Consider the following 12,537-nt stretch of genomic DNA (forward strand, 5'->3'; position numbering starts at 1 on the left):
CAGTGCTGCACTGTTTGGCTTAGCGCAGCCAAAAGCCCTCACTGATAGTTTTATAACATGTACATATATATATATATATATATATATATATATATATATATATATATAGATATATAGATATATAGATATATATAGATATATAGATATATACATATATATATATATATATATATATATATATATATATATATATATATATATATATATATATACATATTCATAGTATTTCAAAGGCAGTATGTCAGAAATACCAGGATGTCCTACTGCTTCCAGTCACGTTTTGCAGTATGCAAGCCAGCATGCTTTTCTGGCTGTTTTGACCCACAATCCTTTGTGGCAGGTGTCTGAGCATGTGGGTCAAAGTTTAAGGCTCAATGTTATGAGAAAGTAGTATGTCACAATTGTATACATACTGCATGCAACAGTACAGACTTTGTAAGTAAGTAAGTTGAAAAAAAGTATGCGATCTGGAATGCAGTGTAACAGTGCTGAGTGTTACATTTCCCATAATGCATCCAGATGGGACCTTGCATAAGACCTTCCATGACTGTTAAAGGCCCATGCCACCATTTGTAATGAAAGCTTTCTATTAAAAATGTGGTCTCAAGCCAAGATATTCAAATGATTCCACTTGAGGTACATTTTAAACTCGGTGCAAAATCAGGATTTGTTTCTGTCTCTGCACTGTCAAATCTTACCTCTTTAAATTGTCTACAGCCTGAATGCAGTTAATAATTTTGTCATTAAACATCCTCCTCCTGTGTGTTCTGCTGTGTTCAGGACCTGCTGGTGACTGTTTTCGAGAACGGCAGCCTGGTGAAGGACTACTCCCTGGAGGAGATCAGGAAGAACGCTCGGCTGAGGGACGAGGAGGTGAACCCCACCCTGCACAACCACGATCAGGAGCTGCTGCACAATAACATCATCAACGGGATTCATTAGAGCAAAAACACACACTCTCACAATGCATATGATACTTCAGTGTTATACAGGTGCACTGGGATGAAGACTGCAGTGTGTTCCTTTAAAACACCATCTAAGTATAAACTGCACATGTTGAATGAAGAGTGACGAGCTGTTTGTCTCAGCAGCAGCACTCACACTTCATCCTGAGGAGGACAGTGAGAGCAGTGTTTTCAGGTAGATCAGCTTCTTTCACTTTCTCTTCTGGTCCAGCACTCAGCCAGCATGCAGCACACTGTGCGAGCAGACAGTTACACTGCCCCCTCATGGCCACGACCAGAACTGACACTCAGGGTCAAATATTATGAGCATAGTCAACTCAGAAATGACAGGAATAATCATTTAAAGATACACCTCCTGAGTTTGGGGTTGAATGTTTAAACAAAATCAGGGTTTAAATCTTTAAACATTTTCCATGCAGTAGTTGAGCATTTTCAGGCCAAACATGACCTAAACTTCCAAATATTCCGAGCTTCCATTAGATTTCTTTTTCTTAGTGTTCTTATCAGAGGAGAAAAGCCTTTAAAGCAGCATTTGGACCACAATACACTAACATATACCACAACAAAATATGAATAGTAACAGTATTATTGATTATAGTAATAATAGTTTTACAATATCTGAAATGTACTCAAGATTATAAGGGCCAGGCATAAAGAGAGGAAGATGAGAGAAGGATGTTTTTTGTGTGTGTGTTAGTAGTGTTAATAGTGTTAATAAAGTCAAACTGTCAGTATTGGTTCCAGAGATTAAAAAAAAAAACATCAGAGGAGGAAGGGGTTTTTTGCATTTTGAGAAAATGTTTCAACCATTATCGAAATGGTATTTCAGCTTTACTCTCAACATTTGGACTTAATTCTAAAAATTCTAAATCTTCCTTCTCTCATATTTTTTCCTTATGCCTGGCCATAATATTCTTCTGTAGATGTAGATAACACTGGTTGCACACCATGAAACATTTAATTTAGCCTCTGCCCTTTGGTTTGTTTTTTATGAAATACAAACCAGTATAAATGAAAACATTACAACAGTAAGCAGTAGTGCAAAATAAATGACATACACTGTGCTGACTGACACAATGTGGATAAAGAAAAGTCATTCAATCCAAATTCATACCTGCTGTTTGTGTTTCATGATGCTACTGGCCCACAGAGCACACGCTGGAACCCCACTGTTCAGTATTAGATACATTAAAAAGACAATATGAAACATCTCATCAGATGAACAAACTGAAATATATAAAGGAACCGACAATTTGTGAAACTGAAGAAATTACTGAAAGTCACCTCATTATTATCAATGTTATATCATGATTCATTTTCATGATATTCACTGGATATTATTTAGCTTCCTTGCAGAGACCCGTGTTTCAAGAGGCAACATTTATTTCATTCATTTATGTCATTTTCCATGACAGCGGTGTTGTTAATAGTCCCTTACCTTTACGCTAATCAGAATTCTGATATTAAACTCAGAATGAGTCGGAATTCTGAGTTTAATGTCAAAATTCTGACAATCAAGTCAGAATTATGAGATTTAAGTCAGACTCCTTATGTACTGACTTATTTATTTAATTTTGAACACTGTGGAACTTTGGTCACTCCTTTTTCTCTTCAGGTCTGTTGGTCAGTTCTGCCAGTTTCTAAACTGTTTGTCTAATTTACTTGTTCACAAGTATTTTGGCTTGTGACCCTCTAAAGTGCAGCAGTATCTGTCTGTGAGCCCTCATCACAGGTTCTGTGAGTATCAGTTGTGAGCAGTTCACCCTATTTTTCTCTTTCGAGGCCTGAGGAGGTATTTGTCCTAATTAAATCTCCATGAACATAAACAAATAAGAGACTTTGTCAGCATTTTTCTCTGTCTAAAGAATACTGCAAAGACACATTTAAACTGCCAGATCTGTTTTTGTGTTCCATTTTCAAAAGTATTGTGAATGACACTCTGAAGGATTCTCTGCTGGTATCCTGAAGTGCTGAAAGCTGCAGTGAACAGTGTTCAGTGTGTTGTAGGTGCTGGTTTGTTTTTCTCACCTTTTGAATTGATTTCCATTGAAACAGTGGAGCTGCTATAAAAGTCATACATTAAAGACACATTGCACTACTCGACATCTGCTCGCACTGATGTGACGTATTCTCTGTCACTCTGTCACATTTCATTGTGTGTTATTTGAATTCTTTTGATTGAGTTTTGATTGTTGAGTCATGTTTGTGCAGATAAACCCGAGAACAGGCTGCACATGAAACTGCCTTTACTTCTTTTAATGTTGGCCTGTTATATTGTTCACTGTTAAAATGACTGCATTCTCTAGTAAAGTATACTTGATGTCGGACTGGGGGGAAACACCAGTGTGGGACGCCCCTGGACAGTATAATAATAAGTCGATCTTGGTTTTGAAAGTCAGGTTTGATTGTCAGATGAATGGAGATGTGGATTGATTCATGGACATGAAGGAAAAAATTCACTCTGATATTTGCAGTAGATGCAGTCTGTCTCTTGCATCCCACTAGTTATGTTATAAAGTTTATCATTTATGCAACAATGTTCCATCAACCTGCCTTGCCTACTTTAAATTAGAAGGGTTTTATTTCCCAGAATGCCATTCAAGAACTTGTGCACCAGGGGGTGTTGTTACTTCAAATCAAAGGTACAGATACTTTGGCAGACCTCTGGTGTATCCACATGTAAACTGTGTTTTAGAGTACGGAGGCTGATGTAGCGATGTGGAATGTCAAATATACTCACATTTTAAACGGCGCCTTCCTCTTGTTTTTGAGCAGGCAGACAGGACACGGCAGTTCTGTCAGTCACAACGGATGCAACTTCCACACAATCGTTAATCTGTTGACACATGAAAACACCAGCAAGTCATCTTTGAGGCATTAAAATAACCTGCAGGCCTTATAGTGACATCACACAAATATAGTCAATTTTGACTTCATTCTGTAATAACACCCACATTTTGTAATAAGCAGCCTGAACACAATATGCAATAGATTTCCACATAAAATATTGCATAATGTGGCGGTTATCATTATTATCTATACCAGTGTTTCCCAGACTTTTTTCTGGAGACCCGCTTTTTAAAAATGACGGCCCATCGTGACCCAACAGGCTTTATTAATAAATCTTGGGAAAATTAATTTGGGCATTAAAGAATGTTACTGCCAACTCAGCATCACCATATATTATCTTGACACATGCATAAACACATTAAATTCTTTATAAATAAAAAATAATGCATTCAGGCCGTCCCAATATTTTTATTTCCTCTGATCAAGAAAAGAAACTTTAAAAAAAAGTTCAGATAACTCAATTTCAAGGAAACTTACTTCAAAGACTTTACTCAGTTTTTGAAATTCACTTTTTGGGGCTTTCTAAAACTCAATTTAAGTTAATCTAAAGAAGAAAAGTTAATTATCTCAACAAAACATTATTAGCTGGTAACAGTTCTTTAGAACTTATGAGTTTGAGTCAGGCTCAAAACTCAAAAATGTATTGAAGTAAATTGCCCTGAATTTTTTTGTTTTTACAGTGTAGAACATTTTAGCCTACTTCATAACTCATTTAGATGGAATTCTTTTTCCCTCTCATTAGTAAAACAGTCAACACATTTTAAATGCTTTATAAAAGATGTACTGCAGATATAAATCTTAAATTTTGCAGAATTTCTTCCACAGTATTTTATTTTGTAGGGGACCCAAATAAAATCTCCTGTGACCCATCTGTGGGTCCTGACCCAGTGTTTGGGAATGACTGATCTATTCTATTACAAAATGTGGGCGTTATACAGTGCATTATGTCAAAACTGACCACAATGGATATCTTCATCTCTACACATATTGTTAACAGAGATGCATGTTATTGGGTTTTTGCAGATATCTGATCTTCCAACTCAGTTTAACCAGTTGCAGACAATATATATGCACGTCTTTATCCACCTAATTTCAGAGAACATCAGGCCTCTTCTGTAATGGAATTAACACATAAGAAAAGTATCGCTGACAGATTTTTACGTTGTTCTTTACTCATCTTAATGATCAGGATGACAGCTCTTAAAGTTACATTTGTAGTGTTGAAGGAGTGTGATTCAGCTCCTCTTTGCATCACTAACACTGACCAATCACTGCAAACAACAACTTCACACTCCACACTGCAGACCTACTCACATTGTGAGCCGATCTGATATTTCAGTTTAAAGCCTTTATCAGCTGTTACTGATGAACTGATATTATTATGCATGGCTAATTGTTAAAATTGAAGCCAAATGACACTTCTCAAATAGATCAATATTAAATTAGACCCTGTGCGCTGTGGTGCCACTCTGGATGTTATTGTTAACTCTAATCTTAGTCTAAATATCCACATAGAAGCAGTAACAAGATCAGCTTTATTTCATCTCACATATACATATAAACTCAGGGACTGTTAAAACTCATCCACTCAGAGTTTTTCAGAAAAAACATCGCAAAGCTTCAGCTTATTCAAAATGCAGTGACCAAGATCAGACCACATCACTGGGATTCTTAGGCCACTTCACTGGTTTCCTGTTCGCCACAGGGTGGAATATATGGCCATGCCGATTGATTATGAATCAATACACAGTAAAACCAAAGTAGCAAAACTTAAACTTTTAGGTTTAACCTTAAACGAACATCATATAATAGTTTTTAATTCTTAAAATTAATGAGTTCTGTCCTGGAAAAAAAACACAATTGAGAAAACTCATAATTTTAAGGCAGTTGCCTTCACTAGATTTAAGAGTTTTACATCAAACTGTCATAACTTTGACAAAGTTTTCAAACTCTGAAATAAACTTTTGCAGATCTGTAATCTTTTGAGATAATTTACTTTCATCTTGTGAGTTTTAGAAACCGCCCAAAAAAATCATATTTTAAAAATTGTTGAACTGTCAACCTGATTTGTCTTTACATGGATGCTTGAAAATTATATGAAGAATTATCTCAAGATTATTAGTTGGTAAAACTTTCAAAACTTGAGTTGGGCAAATTTATTAAATTAAATTGCCTTGGAATTTTAAGTTTTCTTAACTTTTTCATTTTTACAGTGTTGCAATGGGTGGCGTAAATAAAAATTCTTGTTGCATTTTACTGAAAATATTTGAGTTGGCTTGATCAAATATTTTAATTTAACTAATCAAAGAGTACATGTAACACTAACTATATTTAAGCTCTGATAACCTCCAACGTTTAAGTTAAAAAAAACTAAAAAAACTTATGGCAACTGATTGCCTCAATTTTTTGCTGAGTTATTTGGGTTTACAGTGTGGAGTGGGACCAAAATACATTACAGATGTGTGTGAGGAGTTCTCTCCTGCCTGGTCAGATGGGACTGGGCTGCTCAGGACTAAACCTGGTGAAGCAACCTTCAGTCACTGTGCCACACTGCTCTGGAACAGACACCCTGTCAAAATAAAAGTAGCCTCACCCTTTAAACTTTTGAACCAGGACCCCAAACCACTCTGTTCATGGACACTTTAGTTCAGTTATTTTAGTTCTTTAAAACTTTTTTTCTTTTAAATCTTGATTTTATTTACTTTGCTATCTATTTATTCATTGTTCTTATAAATCAATTGTTTTTTTCTTAGAAATGATCTTTTCATGTACCAACTGCCTTTCTTTCATAAACTGTCTTTTAACCTTTGTTGAGTACCTTGAATTGCAACTGTAGATGAAATTGGTAAAAGTTGCATTGCCTTGGGAGAGGAAGAGGGAGAATGGGTTGTAGTGTCCATCTCTGGCCACTAATAAGTAACATGTTGAAAATGTATGATACTGAGTGTGAATAAAATGTTATTTCTCTGAAAACTGTTGGAGTTTCTCTCATTTATATATTTTTTTTGTTGAGTGGCTTCTCAACTAAAATACAAATGTTACAACATAAATGTCAAACCTTTATGTTCCATTATGGTAAAAATGTCCGAATGATACCAAAAGATCAGGTGAAGGAAGCTGAATAAGTGACTAAATTATTAGAATTATATACATATAATTATTAGAAGAATAAAGTTCTTGATGCAAATCGTCTCATTTTCAAGGGGATTTCCTGGACACAAATATACTGAAAATACAGTACATGAAGCAAAACACAGATGCACTAACACATACACAAACCCAGACAGCCACTCACACCGATGGCCCTAAATATACCAAAACACATACAGAAACTGTGCACATATTCATAAAGAGCTATATACATTAATTTACATGCAGTCTCTACATAATAGGGATCAGTTATGTTGATAACTTCAGTATAATTAGAAGCAAAAGCAGGCTGAAGATAAGAAATGCTTTAAAAAATGAAAGGAGGTAAAAGATCTCAGTGACCTGGCCAGGTTGGTCCAATCAGATGGAGCTTTAACTTTAATGGCACGTTGCCCTGTTTCTTTGGAAATAGTGTTGTTGACCACTGCAGTGTGGTACATGTTCTTAGCCTAAATATAGCTGACTGTAAGTGGGCACTGAGAGAATAAAAACATGATAGAATACTCCTCCATACTGGTCATGTTATCTTTAGCCAGTTCAATGGAAAGAGTGAAAAGCTCTAAGCAACAGAGATCAACTGCCTGTTCAGAATCACAGTGGACTGTCTTAGGTCTCATTCTTATGAGGCTCAGTGAATTCTGAAGTCCAGCACCCAAAGTGAAGACATAAAAGCATTCAGACAGGACATCTTAGTGCAAAGTGGACTTGTTGACATGCTGGGTTGATTCATGACAAACCAAAGTGGTTAGCTCACTCAATTATGTATTGGATGCAGGATGTCAAGGTTCTGGGTTCAATCCTGACAGAAAGTTTTGAAACCAGAACTTTCTTCTCCCAAACAAGCTGAACTTGCTGCACAGAGATCAGCTCAGGAGGTTAAGAGGCTAAGACTGAGGTCGTCTGATCAGTGTTGGTTTGAATCCTGCTTGAGGACGTGTGTTATTGTCTTCAAAGACACCAGCACAGCAGCACCCCCTACAGGCTGCTCCGATTCACAGTGTATGTGGAGATGATTGTTCTTAAACCAAGAAGATTAACGTTCATCTGCAACCACTTACCTGAATGATGATCAACCAGTTAACAACAGGATTGTTTCACACTACATGTTTAAACCAACGTTCTTTTAGTTGTTTATAAACTGGTGTTCAGCCTGTCAGTGAATCAGATTCATATCTCAAAAATATACTATGCCTACACTCTTAATGGCATGTTTATAGAGCATATGTGGGAATAGTTCTAATATATTAGGACTATAGAACTATGGGTCAGAATGAGGTAACTGAACCATCAACCTTGGGACACCAAAACCCTGGAGACTAGCCTCCAAGCTAATACAACCACTCCACCCACCTCCTTCAGACAGAATTGACTTAACTGTGGCAGACTTGGTGCTACTGGTGGAGACTCTGCAGACTTCTGCTGACATGGAATTGACATGACTGTGGTAGTCATGCTTTAACTTTAAATTCTGGCCATATTTTACAGATTGCTCCTTTAACAAAGAGGCGACTCAATTGAAAACATTTTGTCCGCAGCAGTTGGTCATACTGAGAATAAATATCTCACCACAGTGAAGATGTTCTCTCACTTGATCGTCTTCCAAGATGTCCTCCATTGAGGCTGCATATCTACAAGTGTAAGAGGAATAAAAGTCAGGTTATTTGAAGTGTGGTTGTCTGAGCGACTGATCCACAGTCAGTGTGTTTCCTACAGTAGATGGTGTTCAGTACAACACACTTCCTAGAAGTAGTGAGGGACACCAGCACAGAGACTAAACAGAGTCCTGTTGTGGACAGAGTCAGCAATAAAACAGATTTTAGCCACCTGAAAAAATTGTTATTTATTATTATTATATAATATTTTCGGCACTTTACCTCGCTGTGAGGCAGCCTGTTCTTTTAGGAAACCACCGTTACAGAAGTCAAATATCTGTCCAAGTCCCACAGTCAACTGTCAGAAACATCATTTTAGCTCACAGAACAGAGGAGTTTCTGCTCTACTGCTGCCTCCATCACTTATTTCAATTATACAGAGGTGGAGAGAGTACTGACAGTCTGTACTCAAGTACAAGTACTGTTACACTGCTAAAATATCACTCAATTACAAGTAAAAGTACTGGTGTTACATATATATATTTAAGTACAGTAAAAGTACAAAGTATTTGTCAGAAAAACGACTCAGAGTGTTAGTTATTTCTAAACGTTGATGTCAGTCACCTCTAGAAAGGGTTACAAATTTTGTGCATTTTCCTTAAATCATAGTTGAAATGATTATTAATCATTAATAATTGATATGATACAAAGCACATTTTTCCTTTCTGTTTTTGTGTCATTTCTTTTCTCATTTTAAGTCTTAGTTTAATTTTCCAAATTTGAGTATTTGTAATTAGTTACTTCCACCCCTGCATTTATATTAGGGTCAGTGACACAGCAGACAGACTTTTGTGTCCAATAACTAAATTTCCTTTTAAAATAATTGAATCAATTCATGACAGATATCACTGTATACTGTGGAGGCTGTTTAGTTTGAAAAAAAATCTGAACATTCAAATAATATATTTTATGTTTTAACATCTCAAACCCCCCAAAATGTCAGGTGGTGCAACGAGAGAGAGAAAACTATTAAAAATTCTATTTTAATTAGGGCTGGGTGGTATGACAAAATTTTCACATCACATTTAAAAAAAAAAAATCATATCAGTTTGACAGAATTTGACGGGATTTTTTTTTTTTCATGCAACAGTGTTCTTACCTACATTTTCCTCTAATGAGAAAAGAATTACTGCAGTTGATTGTCTTTAAACAGCCCATTTTACTGTCATAAGGACTGTATCATGTTTTTTTTCATGTCCAGACAGGTAAAAGCATGACCCCTTCAAAGTATGGTTACCATCACATGGCGGGGACGACTATACGATTAAACGTCCCCACCCATGCTAGTCGGCACCAGAAATACTAGTAGTTTAAAATATTTAAAAATAAAATATTTATCAATATTTCATTCATGCATGATGACAGTTATCTGTTGCCTCTAAGATTTGATGCAGCTGAACGCCACTAGTCTGTGCTGCAGCACTGTCAGACGGAAGCTCCTCTCACCCAGCACATATGAACCGATCACCATGGCAACACCGGATGTTTACATCAGCAAAGTCGGACAGATGAATGTAGACTGTGACAGAATAAGCTGATATATATTCACTCGACTAGAGAAACATGACCACATTAAGCACAGACATGGACATAAACCTGCAAGCGGAGCTGCTGCTGCTGCTGCTGCTGCTAGCACTGCTAACGTTAGCCACACTGTGTGTCGGGCTGGCAGCTAACGTTAGCCACACTATGTGTCAGTCTAGCACTGCTAACGTTAGCCACACTGTGTGTCAGTCTGGCAGCTAACGTTAGCCACACTGTGTGTCGGGCTGACAGCTAACGTTAGCCACACTGTGTGTCGGGCTGGCAGCTAACGTTAGCCACACTGTGTGTCAGTCTAGCACTGCTAACATTAGCCACACTGTGTGTCAGTCTGGCAGCTAACGTTAGCCACACTGTGTGTCGGGCTGGCAGCTAACATTAGCTCTGGTTCCTTTACCTGCAGACACTGTGACCCTCTTCAGTCTTAAAAGGTGAAGCGTTTATTGAGTTGTTGTCATATTTTGTACATTAATGTGTAACGTTTATATTGCACAACACAAAGTAGTGCACATTTCAGTGACATTTAAAGTGTGATGTGGTGATTGTAGACTGTGATTAACATCTTCAAATGGCTCTTAATACACACAGTATTTTTTTCAGACAGTTTAACATTATAAATGAATAAACTCTGCTAAATTTTAACTGCTTTCTGAGTGTTTTTCTTAGTGTTAGACTAGTTGTCTAGTCTAAATTAAATTTTGCGTTTAATCAACAGGGAAATCAGTTGCCAGGAACAACCCTCGTGCACACACTCAAGCAAGCGCGCCTGTGGTGTTGGTGTGCAGCAGTGAAATGGGTCCCTGCTGAAACATTTTCCCGCTGCGCACGTTCCGGATATTGTTTGGGCTATTCACCAGTATGGTGAAAAATATGAAAAATTCATATCATAATGAAAATAAAGACCAGTTTTCGGTACAAACCGGTATACCACACAGGCCTAATTTTAATGATAGTTAAAATAAAAGACTGTGACATGATTTTATGTTTGAAACCTTTCAAAAAAAAAAAATTAAAAGACCCATAGTGGTAAAGCTGTAATAGTCGTACTTTAATAGTGAGGAAAAGAGGTTAAAGTTAAGGTTTCAGACCCAGAACCAAATCACAATTTTTTGAAAAAGGAAAAATGTATGAGAAAACAGTATTATAATGAGGTAGTGTAGAGCTGCAGAGATGATCTGACCTAAAAACCTGACCTTTTTTTTTTCAGTGAACATGAAAATGGTGATGCATTTCCACTAATCATATCACATATTGCAAATTCAGTCAAAATAATTGTATTTGGACTTTTTTGCCACATCATGCAGCTCTTGTAGGTGACTGAAACACTTCTAATGTCAGGTGGTACAGCTGATGTAAAAACAAATGTTATTTTATCATAAATGCATGAACTTCCTAGAAAAGTTACTTCATTAGAGATTCTTGACAAAAAAACAAACAAACACTTGTTTGTGTTTGAAATAAAAATGCAATAATTCATCATATTTCCTGTCATTACTGTCAGGTGGTACAACTGATCACAGTCAGGTTGTGAGACCAGGTCAAATATTTCATATAGAACTTAAACCAATACATAAAAGGTTGAAGTGAACAAATTATTGATAACTATGATTTTAATAGCTATTGTACTGACACATTCATTGACATGTTTGCATAATTATTTGAGATATTTAAATGTAAAATTGGATGCTAGAAATTCTAAATACCTGGCAAATAGAATAGACAAATACTTGATGCCTGCAATATATTTTAAAACAGGACAGGAAGTTAGAGATCTCACCATGTAAAATCTATAATATCATTAACAGATTTAGAGAATTCAGAGGAATCGTTGCATGTAAGAGGTGACATTCAGTATCTGTGACCTTTGACCCCTCAGTCAGCACTGCTTTAAAATCTGCATTTGACTAAAAAAAAAGAAAAAAACAACTATTGCAATATACATACAGCAGATTTAAACATGACGCTGTCAGTCTGACACTATCTCCTATGACAGAGACGTACGTTTTTTGCCAAACCAACATAAATTGAGTGTAACTGATTGAAGATTTTCTGTGATAAATGATGATGAATTTTCTAATCAGTGTTCTGACTTGTAGTTGCTTCATCTTTATTTTAGTGAGTGGATTATATACCATGTAAATTTAAAGTGGACCTGCAGCAAACGGGAAAAATGAATCTGCTTCCCCAAATAGCAGTTAACATGACAGTGTGACGCACAGTCTGTGCTGCTGTGACACTATGTTAGATTTATGTATTATACAGATTCATCTGGAGATTTTAAGAACATACAGCTCAGTTACTTTTCATTTTTAACATCTTCCCTCAGTTTATAAGCTATATTGCTCATAAACAACCTTGCCAGGGCAATAATTAGCTTA

General features: G+C 36.4%; 1 protein-coding gene and 1 long non-coding RNA gene across 2 annotated transcripts in view; one reads left to right on the forward strand and one right to left on the reverse strand.

Annotated features, from left to right (window-relative positions):
* The window catches only part of nampt2 (nicotinamide phosphoribosyltransferase 2), a 34,437-nt gene extending 32,781 nt beyond the window's left edge, over window positions 1-1,656 (forward strand). Inside the window, exon 11 of the mRNA XM_084726029.1 lies at window positions 781-1,656. Within this exon, the coding sequence (XP_084582155.1) occupies window positions 781-942 (162 nt within the window). The 3' untranslated portion in view covers window positions 943-1,656. The remainder of the gene's footprint in view (window positions 1-780) is intronic.
* A 6,816-nt stretch (window positions 1,657-8,472) lies between these two features.
* The window catches only part of LOC146331012 (uncharacterized), a 150,987-nt gene continuing 146,922 nt past the window's right edge, over window positions 8,473-12,537 (reverse strand). The window contains exon 3 of the long non-coding RNA XR_014772417.1: window positions 8,473-8,593. This is a non-coding gene — a long non-coding RNA (uncharacterized LOC146331012). The remainder of the gene's footprint in view (window positions 8,594-12,537) is intronic.

This window comes from Lutjanus erythropterus, chromosome 2 (assembly GCF_056507025.1).
Source record: "Lutjanus erythropterus isolate fLutEry1 chromosome 2, fLutEry1.hap2, whole genome shotgun sequence".
In the NCBI taxonomy this organism is placed as follows: domain Eukaryota; kingdom Metazoa; phylum Chordata; class Actinopteri; order Lutjaniformes; family Lutjanidae; genus Lutjanus; species Lutjanus erythropterus.